General features: G+C 28.7%; 1 protein-coding gene across 1 annotated transcript in view; it reads left to right on the top strand.

Annotated features, from left to right (window-relative positions):
- Positions 1 to 14,805, top strand: part of Fife (regulating synaptic membrane exocytosis protein fife) — a gene marked incomplete in the record, with an annotated part of 393,470 nt that overhangs the window by 211,177 nt on the left and 167,488 nt on the right. The window contains 1 exon segment of the mRNA XM_067049480.1: positions 3,660 to 3,753. Coding sequence (XP_066905581.1) covers positions 3,660 to 3,753 — 94 coding nt within the window.

Raw genomic sequence — 14,805 nt, 5'->3', positions numbered from 1 at the left:
AATTATTATGATAATAAAAAAAAAATAAAATATGGAAAATGCAATATAGATAATAGAGCAATTAAAGAAATAATTATAAAGTGTTGTTAAATGTAATTAAGAATTAATATAAAAGAATAATAACTTCGTTTCACAATTTTAATTCATATTACTGAGATATTTCTTTAAAAAAATAATAAATAAAATTAATTTTTTTTCGAATAATTTTTAATATTTTTTGGCATATATCTTCAGTACAAATATTTCTCTTTGAACCAATATGCAATTTTAAATCTTAATTGATTGAATTTTAGTTAAACTAAATGATATTCTGTAAAGAACTTGTATGAATTAAAATAAAACTAAACTGAAATTATTTTTAAAATAAATAACATTCCACTGAAAATAAAGAAATATGGATAGGTGGTACATTTTTTGAGGAATAGATATAATTAAATCTTTCTCAAATTTGCGTTTAACTTTATGTCAATTAAATACTTACAGAAAATAAATCAATTAAGTCACCATAACTACAGTTTTAGCACAATTACAAGCTTACCATCGAATGGCTCGGTTTTCCAAAAGGTAGTGAATAATTCTTTTTTTTTCACCAAAGAGAATCGTAGTTGTTGATTAAATCGCTCATTCTTTGTAAAATCGATCCGACTTGCTGCTCCCCTAGGATTACACGAGACCGGTCAGTAGGTACACGAGATTGGGGTAGGTTTTACACGTGAGCTAATGGCGGCAACAGGTTGCAACCACATGTTGCTGCCTAAAGTAGGTTCGACCCCTGCGGCCGCCAAGAAGACCCTTGTCTCTTGTCATGGCTAGATGAGCCGCGGTTGAGGATCTCTCATTGGATAGTTGCCAAGGTGGGTAACCCCCTTATATTTCAAGTACCTTAGATTATGTTTCCTTAAACAGTGTTCTCGAGCTTCTAAATCAATTGTTATTAAAATGAGAGATATGTTTGTTCTTAAATAATTTATACATAAGTTGTGAATGTTGTGAATTTATTTCATTTTTAAAAATATTTCTTATTCATTTCTGTGCTAATTTTATTACTTACATAAATCAAATGTTTATCGGCTACAATTACAACTAGGAACTATTAGGTACTAAGGTTGAGAATTGGTCGTACCCCAATAAAGAAAATAAAACAACAGAATAAATTCTTTCGTCAAGATGTAAGAATACTGAACAACATCCCAAAATAATCTAACTGCCGGCAAACACCATTAGTCAGAAAACTACAATCCACAGGCGAGGGGAAATTTTTTTAATATATATTACCTTTAAATAATTTTTTTTCTACATATTCTGGAGGCATGAGAAATGTTAGAGAGAGAAGATGCTTTGAGGTTTATGCGGAATCAGGTGAGAGTGCGTAAGGAGAGTATGACCTATTCTCAAGCAGGCTAGAGCAACCTCCTCCCTGCAGCTGTTGCGGTAGGATGTCGACCATGGTTTTACTGATATTAAATAGATTTTAATGTCTAGTTAAAGAACTAACTTATGACTTACATTATTTATTAAAGAAAGAGTATGGCCTCATCACATATTAGAACCAGATTATACGTCAACACAGAATATGGGATGCTATTTATGAAATTTAGAACCATTGAAATGTAGATATCATCTCATATATGGATTCTTCTTTCGATCTCTGTCTTGATGCAGCTGCATGAAACAGCACTCACTAGTGGATTTTTCTGCCAGAAACATTCCAAACTAGGATTTTTGCCAAAAAAACATATTATCGGCTTATAGTTACAGGAACTGGTTGTTTTTTATAGAACCGGTTGTGTAATCAAGTTCATAATGCTACATACTATATCGCTGCTTTGCTTAAATAATAACACATCTTACAAAACATAAAGGTCTTGATTTTATTTAGAACATAACTTATTTTAGATAATAACAAACTGCAGTTACTTTCTTGAATGTGATCGTCGTACGGACTTTCCTTAAAGGTATTAGAGTTGTTACGATATAATTTCAGGCTACGGTACACTCTATGGAATACCTCAAACACAAAATAAATAATTTTTTTTTTTTTTATTTAATGTGCCACAATTGAAGCAAAGCAGTGATATGGCGGTGCCTCTATATTTGACGATTGGAGTTTTCAGTAGCTACCCGTTAATTGATTTGTCACTGTCTTTATTTTTATCTCTTGTATAATTTAATGATAATTATTTATTTTATGGTAGTTTATTTGAGGTTTTTTTGCTTATAGAATCTTGATTTAAGAAAAGGAAATTTATTGTTTATGTATTGTAATTATTGTCATGCTTTTGATAATAGTAAACAAATTAAAAGTTAGAGAAATCTAAACTTAACAAACCTCAACAATTCTCTACGAAGTGATTTCTACTTCATAAATATTCGTCGACTAAGATTTGTAATGTCCAAAATTGAAATGTAACTTTTATTTACGTATGGCATACCATAAAAACTATCTTTCACAAGATACACGAGATATGTATTTTCTGAACTGTCTCGTCCATACCATACACAGAATCAGGATTATGTATTCATTGAGACATTTTATGAGACTCAAAGCCATGAAAATTAGTACCATTTTTCTTTGGTTCGGCATCCGGTCAACAACAATTCTGTTCTTTTATACATTTTTTTTTTATTATGTAGTTAGTTTTTGTGTTTTTAGATTCCTGAATGCATAGAAGTTTTTATTATTGTAGTTATTATTAGATATAACTTTTAATTTTCTTACAGTCACTAGTGAGGTAAGGAAGGTATTTAAATTAGTCTAGGGATTTTAAAATTAATTTAGGAGTTCCCCCAAATTACATTAACCTAATTTATTTTAAATGTTTCATGTAGTTGAAAAGGAATGTAAAAAATATGAGAGCATGTTAGCTAACCTTGGCCCAATTTGATCCTTCTCGTTGCCCAAGGAAAATATGGAACTGCTTTGTTCCGTGAATTTTCTAGTGTTGTGGACAAACCAAATCTAGCGAAATAGTTTCTTAATTCAATTAATGCTTTCTGGCTTGATGTAGATTTCATCACTACTACTTCAACACTTTTAATGAATCTACGAACTATAATGAGGAAATTATGGTCTTAAGAAACGACATGGATCTCTTTTACGGATGGTCTGGGTGTCTTTGAGAGGTGTTTCATTTTCGTAGACTCATTCAAAATTTTGCAGTAATATCGAAATTTCAGGATGATGGCTTATATTTATTGGTAGTTAGTTCTTCACCAATGAAAGCGAAGAGAAGGCCTCTTACAGAAATAGTTCTCAAGAGGATCTAAGAATGAACATAGTTTGAATGAATTACCATCTTTGTGATTCCTCTAGCCTTTAAGTCAGCGGTTCTTATCTAAAGAAGTTCCTCTTGAATTAACTTATCGCCTATTCAAAGATTCATCAACATCCTGTCACTGCTTCGACCTCATACCTGCTTGATATTGTAGGTATCACTCATTATCCAATGTGAAGGACGATGATGGTAAGGTTTTATTATCAGCAGAACGAATTTTAGAAATTGTGAGATCAATTTTTTTTTTTTATGTTTACGTTTGCATTTATACTGAATGCCGTTGATAATCGAATTCCTAATATATAATTTGTATTAATCTATATTAATAATTTTATCACTTATCCTATGTGCATTAATTAATTTAAACCAAAAATGTTTTGACAGATGGTGACTCCAGAAGGACAGGCCCAGGAGGACACTACACTAAGCAAACTCCGGCACACTTTGTCCACCAGCCTAATGACCGCGCAGGACAAGGGTGTGTACGCTTTTATTCATACTTTATTTTATTAAGATATTGATAATTAACAATAACTAAAATTTAATTTTATAAAGATTAAAAAATTCGGCCTTCATCTCTTGAAATAACTTGTGCATTAAGCTTACAATTGCATGATGGAGATAATTTGATTAATCAAAAAAAATTTAAAAGAGTAATTTTATTTATCAATTTAAGGTTTCTACCAAATTGTGTTCATCATCATTGAAAATCACAAAAAATAAATATAACTTGAATTATCACTATTTTTTCAACAAAAAAAATCCAAGATGATAAAAGTGAAAAATTTTGAAAAAAACATTTTTATTTTCCTGTTGCTAAAAAAATTCATATTCAGGGTTCATGAGATAGAAATAACTAATTAATCTTTTTCCTGCCAAGAATACAGCATTATAAAAAAATTAAACATGTTTATGACACATCAGGCACCATTATGTGGTCTCTGCTTTTCCTGTTCGAATCAAATGTGTCAATTTTTCTCCTTTATTATTTTGTATTTATCTATTTTTTATTACTGTTAACAATGAGAACTGTTTTTTCAAATCAATGAAATTAAAGATACTAAAGTAGAAGCTTTTTAAAGATTCGGCATTTAAGGCTTGTTATACTATTTTAATGAGGATAAAATTTATCTGATATTAAAGACCATTTAATTTCGAATTAATTTACCACGTTTAATTATAATCGTTTGAGCTCTTTAGGAGAAAAATCTATTCTGTAACGTGGCAGTCGAAAGTTACTATCTGGTCCAAGTTATGAACTAACAGACATTTTTTTTAAGTAACAGACATTTTTTTTTTAAGTAACAGACATTTTTTTTTAGTTCGATTTTTTCTTAAGAAGCCTAAACCCTTAAAAGCTGAGAGGATGTAAATTTTTTGAATAGTTATTACAAAAATTCATTATTATAATAGTAAACCAAAAAATACCCGAAATTCTCTTTTTTACGCTAGTTTAGAATAATTATCTGCATAATATCCAATTTTATAATCCAGTATATAATCCAACATTATATTGAAGATATTTATTTATTGAGGCACCATCATCATGACAAGCAATTGAGTCTCTTGCGATGTTAGATAAACCTTAAACTATAATGATGAATTCTTATGAGGAATCAAATTATGAAGCTGTTTTTTTGTTTACGTTAGTTCAATTTTTCATACCGTTTGCGCGTAAATCGCAAATCCTAGACACCTAAAAAAATCAAATTGGTCGATTAACGCCTTTTGGGCGAATAGAGCAGTTCCTAACACGAATTCTTCTAAAAATTCCTTTTACTATTAGAATAAGTTAAAAAATATTTATCCCATCCTTTTATAAATTCGAGATTTCGATGCACTGGAAAAGGAATGGAGAAGCTTAGGTAATTAACAGTGCCCTCAAAAGATAGACTAGACCCCACTTGTTATGATTCAAAGAACATTAAATAAAAATTCCAAAATTTATGATAACGGGGGTTACTGTAAATTCAAATCTTTATTTGCACTAATTAACTGATGATACTAGCGATAATATTCCAATTTTATGTTAAAAAAAAAATGCTGAAAACCAGTATTACACTTTAAAAGAATGGCTCCATCTTAAGTAAAAATTAAAATAAAGAACCAAAGTTACGAAAAGAATGGATATTTTCTTTTGTAAGGCGGCTAATTAAAAATTGTTGACTATTACTTTTCACGGTCAGATCCCGGAGGGGGGAGGAATCTTCTCAAGAAATGTTTCTTCTCACACTTAGACTTATAACTCGGAGAAAGTTTTTAAGGTCCTCTGTTCCTCCCATTTTCATTTAATAATGGAGAGTTCCCTAATGAAATCGTTAAAATTTTCTTTATTAAAGACAGAGTTGTTTAGTTTTGGAAATAATATAATAGCATTTCAGGAAAATTATAACTTCTTATAACTCATTCAATTACTAAGTAATAGATTATTTTTCCTTTGTGGGTAACTGCTTTCGTCTTTTATAAAATAATTGCTTGCTTTTGTTCTACACTTAAGTAGAGCTCTTATATGATACTTCATGACGGAATCTCTCTCTTAAAAAGTATTAACTATATGTGATATTTTCCTTCGATAATTAGCTAGGACAGATCAAACATATTAATCACTCAATCTATAGAATAATTGTTTCAAAAATTTTAATATAAGGAAATATATTAAAAAAGTCTAATAGTTATTTTTAAAAAAAAGTTCACTAATTTTTTCTTTAAGCACTCGCGCTTCCGGGACGGAGTTTAATCAATCTAATAAGCAATAATCAATTTAACTCCATCAGAAATGTACAAACCCCTCAAAAAGAAAACAAAGATAAATTGCAATCTTTGTTAAATGAAAGCCCAAGAAGTAAGCTAAAAATTATTAAAAATGACGTCAAGCCCTGGGGTATCTCCAACTGAGAGAAGATCGTACTAACCACGCTAAGAATAGGTCACACGAGGCTCACTCACTCCTATCTTATCTCAAAAGAAACACCTCCGAACTGCCATTATTGCAACTACAATTTGGCAATTAGCCACAATTTTCAAGAATGCCCTTATTTTACATTACACCTCAATAGCTTAGGATTAAACCTGGATGTTACAAAAACCCTTAAAGATGATTATTAAACAGTGAAATTGGTGTTTCAGTTATTAAAATCAAAAGGTTTACTTACACAAATGTTACACTAGACAGACAAAAAAATTATAAAATTAAAATAATTTAAGAAATGTAAGAAAAAATAAATAGGGTATAAATGGCGTTAATTATTAATGTCTTATGTCACTAAACTAAACCAAACAAACAGTTTACTAAACTTTTTAAATATCATATCGATTATTTTCATCCAACTTCATATTAATGTCATAAAACGTTATCAAAATAAAGCCAAAAAAACCTATATTTTTATAAGTAATGATAGCTAAACTATTGTAGTAAAAATTTACTACAATCTGTAATGAAAATGAAACGATAGAGCTTATTTGAGCATCATTGTTATTTATGAAGACTATATGTATTTTTTTCCAAAACCACTGTATTTGAGAAAATCATGTTAGCTGATTTATATTAAAAATATAAAATATTAATGTGGTAATTTTAAATCGTCCAATAAAATATTTCGCAGCTTTTCCAACTGAATTCGTTTAAAAAAAAAAGAAATATTAAGATTCGGATAGTTAATTTTTTTTAGAATATAGTGTTCTTAGAGATTAACAGTAACAAAGCAACGAAATAATATCACTAACTCTAAGAGGAAGCTTTATTAAATCAGAAACATGTTGGTGAGGAAGTCAGAACATTTTATGTAGAAAATATGAATACATTTTTAAAATGGAATTAGCGACGTGGTCCACAACCCAGTAATTAGAAGTCCACATAACTTCATTTCCATTATCGCGTTTGTAGATCAAGAAAGATCATTTAATAATTTAAGGGCTATGTAAAATTTTTTGAATCTTTAGTATAGATAAAGTGCCTACCCGCCTATTTAACTAGTGTGAGTTACTCATACCTCAAAATTCAATTAATGACTGAGATATCTAGTAGATAGTATGTAGATGGGCCTATTTACACTTACAAAAATTACAAGCCCGAAAAAAAAATCTAATGTTGTTCTCTTAAAATTTACTATTTGTAACATAATCCCTTCATCTACTTACTCCTTCAATTATATATAATTGTATTAATATTTTCTACATAAAGTGTTTGAGATTTCTCACGAAAAATGAATCCAATTCAAAGCTTCCTCACAAAGGTAGCGTTGTTTCATTTAAAATTTTTTGAGGTTAATGACTTCCATTTTGAATGAAATATTTATTATTTATTCATAACATTTTATATTGGTAACATTCCCATATGAAATCATGAGGTTTTAAAGTGCATGGATATGGGACAGTGGTCCCGAAACGTTGTACAATGTTATGAATAATTAATTAATATTTCATTCAAAATGGAAGTCATTAACCTCAAAAAAATTTAAATGAATTGACTCACCAGACTTCCTTAGAGATAATCCAGAGTAGCATTGTTATTTTGTTGATTTTTTATTCATTAAAAATTAATTAACGATACGGAATTATATATGTAACGTTGATCTTAATTTTTTTTTACTCTGTTAAAATTATTCAAATATGCGTTAATTTTTATATATGTTAAATAAAATTTTGCTAATCTTAGTAATTTGATTAAAAAATTAAAACATTTTTAATCACTAGTTATAAATCTATTTTGGAGGTATAATTCAAATAAAAATAAAAATTCAATAAAAGCTGTTTCAAAATTGAATGTAAACAAGATATCCAATTGTATAAAAATCTCGTCCCTGCTGATGATTTAACGCTTCTATTTTCATTGATAACAAAACTTCAGATTCACTCAGGTTTGTTTCGAGAAAACACAACGCAGATTATAATTTACCATCGTGTGCAATCTATTGTAATGCACTGAAGGAGCTCTAAGGTGCCAACAAACGAGGTGGTAGGAAGACGACAGCCTTAGACCACAATCAGCCAGGTCCCGGTTCCTGCCTGGTCTAATCAAGACTAAGCCAGTTACCTCCTTCTCAACACTATTCGGGGCATAATGCTCCGACGCAGCTCTGTGGTTTAGTATGGAATGGTTCTCACTTGCAGATAAACTCAGGCACCTTCAAAGTTACAAGTTCTCCAAGCATCTCTGCTTCACGCTATCGCATGATTGGGAGCCTGTAAATCTCTCAAATACCTAGTATTGGAGTATTTGTAGTAGTAACTGTTTCAAAATTTTAAATATAGTTATACGATTTATAATATTTTATATTAGATTTAAAAATCTGACGCGGTTCGCGATTTAACAAACTAAAACAACAGTGAAGATTAAAATGACTTTATTCGTACAGATTACAAACACAATAGTACAAGAGCCCAAGAGGAGAAAAAATGCAGTTATCTCACCCCAATTTTTAATTACTTTAATGAAAACTATGTATAATTAATAGTCAAAATTGATGAGTCTGACAAGTATAGGTAGGGGGAATAAAAAATGGCGGCTGTTTCAAAGCGATAAAAAAAAACTAATTTCTCATTCGGAGCTCTATATCTTAAAAAGTAGGCACAACACAAGAAAACCTAAGAATACATCATTTAAAGAAGAGTAATTTTGCTAAAGTATGAGCCCTAAAAGAGTTATTTAAGTTAAATAGTTTTCGAGATATAGCTTTTATTTTATAAAAATGTTGTATGGGACGTACTAAAAGATCAATAGTTAGTGAATTTATTTTGAAAAAAATATATCTCAAAAACCATTTGACGTACAGATGTCTATTAGCTCTCAAATTAAAGCTAGTGTAATAAGTTATAAAGTAGTTTATTATGTTTATCTACGTAGGAGTAATAGTTTACTTGAAATTTGCTAAAATAAATTGATTTATACTTATTCAGAAAAATTTTCATTTGCCAAATTTATATTCGTATGTGAATATCATAAAAACTACCACTCCTACAAAAATAAGTGTCATAAACTGCTTTATAGTCAGTTAAAGTTCCTTTGTTTTGAGTGTTGAGAGACATATTTGCGTCTTATGGATGAATAAGAGATTTTTTTTTTTTCAAAAAACCAACATTTTATACAAACTACTAGAAATTAACATTTTGTGAGTTTATTTTGTCAAATATCATAAAAACTACTACTCCTACAAAGATAAACATATTTGACTATTTTGTAGTAAATTTAACTAGCTTTAATTTGAGCGCCGGTAGACATCGGTACGTTCAATGCTTTCTGAAATAAAGTTTTTCATAAATCAAATATATTTTTCGAACAACTATAAATCAATTTATTTTAGCAAATATTATGAAAGGAGGTAGGAAGATAAAGGTCATAAACTACTTTATAGTCCATTAAACTAGCATTAATTTGAATGCTAATAGACATATGTACGTCACATAGTTCCTGAGATATAGATTTCTCAAAATAAATTAACTTACTACTAATCTGTCGGTAGATTTTTAAGAAATTTTGCTTTTTAAAAAGCTATATCTCGAGAACAATTGGACGTAAATAGATCTTTTAGGGCTAATATTTCAGCAAATTTACTCTTCTTTAAATAATGTTCTCTTAAATGTTCTAGTGTTGTTGGTATTTTTTAAGATATAGAGCTCCGAATAAAAAACAAATGTTTTTTTAAGGTTTTGAAACAGCCGCCATTTTTTAATCTCCCTACCTATACTTGGCCCACTCATCAATTTTGACCAGTAATTATACATAGTTATCATTGAAGTAATCAAAAATTGGGGTGAGATAACTGCCTTTTTTTCTTCCCGGCTCTTGTACTACAAGATATTGTAGTGATTACAGAAATATATCTCTCTCTCTTAGGTTGCCAGAGCTAGAAAAATATATGTGTATATTTGAGGAGAGGGAGTAGGAAGAGTAAGAAAAAAGTGGATTAGACCAATCAGATAATTTAGGAAATCAGGCGGGGTTTAGATAGCCTATGAAATTAGATTAATAAATATCTGTGGGAGGGGAAGGTGTATATCGAAGGAATCCCTTTCTGATGGCTTTCCAACAAATGGAATAATTACCCAGGCTTAGGTCAATCTGTGGTTGCCCATTAGCAATGAGAGATGAAAAATATAGGGGCAAGGTTATTTATGGGGTTCCTTTTTCATAGATGTTATTTATGGGGTTCCTTTTTCTATAGAAATTTTAAGTACAAAATGCAGACATATGCAACCATCTGTCAAAAGTGACATATGTCAATAGATTTTTTTGAGAAGTGACAAATGCCTAAAATTATTTAAGTGATAATGCCGGTCTCTTTTCTCGTGCATCACACAGCTTTAACTTACACTACACTACTTCAAGTTGAAATTAATCATTGCTAGTTTTAGAACAGATATTTCTATACTTATACTTCTCTCCTTCTTATTATTCTGAACGAGCCTTATGTTGTCTGATGACTAACTCCCGTTTCAACAGTTTTAGAAAAGCACAGTTAATAATATATCTCGTTGCAATTTTTTTTCTTTTAATTGTTAAATTAACAACGAACAACAAGAAACACAAAGAATATAACATTTTAAAAAATACTATTCTACTCTTAACTATTTATACAATGCTAAATTGTCATAAAAGTTTAAATATAAAAAGTGACTTCCTAGATTTAGTTATCCTGTCGTATATAGGTTATCTAAAAAAAAAAATAACTATTTAAATACTATGGTAACATAAAGAGATTTTTGAGTGTTGCGAAACAGAAAAGCGCAAAGCCCGTGCACCAGTTATTTATGCAATCCTTATCATTTCCTATTATATTCTACGACTTCATATGTCACATATTATTTTTTAATGGTATGTTATACGTCCTAATTACTGTCCTATATTAATGCCCTAATTTTCAGATTATTTTTTTTTCAATTTGAAAAAATATTTTTCCTCTTATATTCTTAATTAATTAATTAAATAATTTCATTTTTTATATATTTTTATTCAAATCACTTGTATAAATGTGACATGATTGATTGTTTCAAATAAAGAAAATTAAAGGTACTTTTGAAAAACATTTTTTATATTGTATATGTCTAACTATTTCAATAACAATGACATAAAAGACATATTTAATTTTACATTGATACACTGAGTTTAATAAAAATAGTTAGATTTTTTTCGAGAAATTAGAAAATATATTGCTAGATTATTCACAAACACACACTGTTTCACGAGACTTGGTAATTGGAACCTTTGATAACGGGACCTTAACTATCAGTAAACGTTCCATCTCCAATTCCAAATCAAAATGTTTCACGATTGAAACACTTCATATTATTATATATTCTGTTTATATATTAGTATTAATATTACTTTAAAAAGTTTAATACTATTATATAGAATTATATCTTCAAGTCATTTTGAGAATAATCCACGGTCCAGATTGTAGCTCCTTTTCTCAAGGATCTTAATAATGCCCGAAATGAAAAGTGTCGGCGCAAAACTTTCTTCTTGTAACAAACCGGAGCTGATTGCAATGTTCTCTGAGGTTTCTGTTCCAATTAATTAATTAATTTGCAATGCAGAAAGATATAAGTGAATTTTATTACCATAATTATATACAATGGCATTATCAAAGTGACAAAATAAGGGACACAGTTTCAAACAAACTTTGTCCTTTGCAATCAATCTCTATTTTCTTCGTCGAATTCAATTTTATGTGCAATCAAGGAAATAAAAAATTAAATCTAGCATCAGTCCAGTTTATTAAAAAGTATTTTATTATTATATACTATTCCTAGATTAAATATTTAATTATAATAAACATATTAAATATTTAATTATAATATTACTAAAATTGAAATATCTACAAAAAAAAGGCAATACAAACAACTGTTTGGTACATCTTGGCCAATAATGGCACCTTGATTTATTTTTCTCACAATTTTTATATCTCCTTAAACAATTTAGTTTTCTTTTGAACGAGCAACTGGGATGTTCCGGTAGATTCGTAATTTCCTAATTATTCAAACTACCAATCTGTGAAAAACAATTTACAATTGTTGTACTTTAAAAGGAATAAAATGTTCTATGCAATATATCCTTTGTTTTAATGGTTCGCTTTCGATAGATTTTTGAGGGTGGGGGAGAGGGATGGTATTTTTCCCTCATAACTTTTTTAAAACTTTTTTTTCGGAAATATTTTAAAAGGAGTATAATGTATGTATGTATTGTATAATGATTATTAAAATGAGAAGTCATCAGGGCTGTAGAAAAACAAAGTTTTCGATTAATGAGCTGCATTTACAGAGTGCTCTATTTGATGCACTGAAATTGGTGACTGAAACCCCATCTGAGGGGAGAAAAACAATAAAATAGGTTCTCCTGTTACATGTACAAAGAAAGTAAAAACCAAATATAGTTGAAAATAAAAAAATAAAGAAATAAGGCAAGACCGTGAGAGGATAAATTTATCAAACGTCAAAATAAGGATCGAGAAAAGAAAATGAACAAATTAGGAAAAAGAAATACAAAGTGGGGGAGGGAAATTTGCTCGTTAAAGTGACGGATTTTTAAAAGTGGGACAAAAAGAAAAAAATGATAAATAAGGTGATATAACAATAGGAAATATTAGTAAACATTGATACAGAATGATACATATGATGATAATGAAAAAAAAATTGATATGGAATGATACATATGAAATGAAAAATAAAAATGATTATATTTTTTTATAATAAGATGAGAATATGACACATTAACATTTAAAAAGGATGGAATATAATGCGATATAATAATAAAAAAAAAGAGATGTATATATAATAATAAAAAAAATTATAAAGAGGTATAGAAGCGAACAGCCTTTTCGAATTTGTATAATAAATAAAAAGTAATTATAGTGAGTTTATTTAATGTTAAATCGCACTGTCAAAATAATCCTGACATAAATAAAAAGATAACTTTTTAGAAAATGAGTTTTAGATATTTTTTATTGAAACTCGTTTTGCATATTATCCAACTAAACAATTGCATGCTGATTCATTAAAAAAAAAAGTTTTAATAAAAAATAAAAATCTTTTAAATCAATTTTTTCAAAGCTTATAAATATTGTTCTTAAGGTGCTTGAATGATTTTATAATTGTAGAAATGTGAAAGAATCACATTTCTTTTAAGTGTTATGAATTTTAGTTTATTTAAGAAAAAAAGCAAATTGTTTCCCAGCATGTGTAACGTTTATTGAAATCGAAGTTTTTATTGTTGAATAAACGCAAATAATGTAATGCTATATTTTATTTTTGAATCATGTAGATACTATGTATATTCATGTTAAAACTACTAGATACAAATTTTATAAAAGAGTCCAAATTGTATTTGACAACTTGGAGTATGAGACCCATATCCAATTTATGAACATTACCGATGACGAAAGTTTAACAATTGAGAAACTTCTCTCCTCCATATAAGCAAGTGCTAAAAGCTTTTAGGTGACTGAAACCTGGACCAATTAATCATAGTGCTAAGTCAGTTATAATGGATTGTTAGGCGATATCTATTCAATAGCTGAAAGGACTATTTGTTACAAATGCTTTGACTAGCTTTGTGATACAATAAAGGTATAGTGATGTGATATATGTCCTTAATATTTTTATATATCTTCAATATTTTTAATAATAACTATCTAATATATTTCTTCAATCTCCGGCCTACTTGGTTCATTTGATTCCATAGAATAAATCTAAGTGCAATTCCAATAATTCTGAACTAAATTATCATCTTTGTTCTTTTAATCCATATATAATATCGTTAAAAATAGAAATAATAAATGATTTTCTACTACACTTAGCATTAATTATATTAAAAAATTGAATATATAAGTATATGAATCTTGGCAAATATAATGAAGGGACCTTTTTAATTTTTTTTTATTCCTAATTATGTATTATATTTTCTGTTCCCTACCCCCAGTGACGATTTGTTTAAATTTTTTATATAGTTATTATTTAATTAGTTATATTTAAAATTTTTAAAATCATAATCAATTATTTTAAAAACCTCTTTAGTAAGATTATAGTAAACATTTTTATTTTTCATCACACGTTATATTTTCGAAAAGTGTATCATAATATGGGTATCCCTCAGTTTCAATGAAAAAGAGAATTTCTTTAAGTTAAAAAAAAAATCGGTTTTTTTATGAAATACAATTTAGAGCTCCTTAAGTAGTAGATAGGCAAACCTACAACGGTCAGAGGTATTGCGGAATGGAAGCTGGACGCCTGGTTTGTAAATATGGTAGACTGGTTATATCTTTTTGAACAAATATAACTGAGAATGACCCCTTTAACTGGGTCATTCTTTCTTCAATATACGGTTTATGTCCGATTGTAGTCCTAAACAATTAATAAATGGATATGAAAAAATCATTATTTAGAGAAAGTACTGGATTACAAACTTACTTATTTATAATAATCGTTTTATTAAAGTAACAAGTAATCAACAATTCTCATAGGTCAATTTCCTCACAACCCTAGAGTGTCTCGGGGACAAATTTTATATATTTGAATGTTTCTACCATTCATTACCTCA

The sequence above is a fragment of the Halyomorpha halys genome, unplaced genomic scaffold (assembly GCF_000696795.3).
Source record: "Halyomorpha halys isolate HHAL.00 unplaced genomic scaffold, Hhal_1.1 Scaffold106.1, whole genome shotgun sequence".
NCBI classification, from domain to species: Eukaryota; Metazoa; Arthropoda; class Insecta; order Hemiptera; family Pentatomidae; genus Halyomorpha; species Halyomorpha halys.
This window is presented reverse-complemented; position numbering and strand designations above follow the sequence as displayed.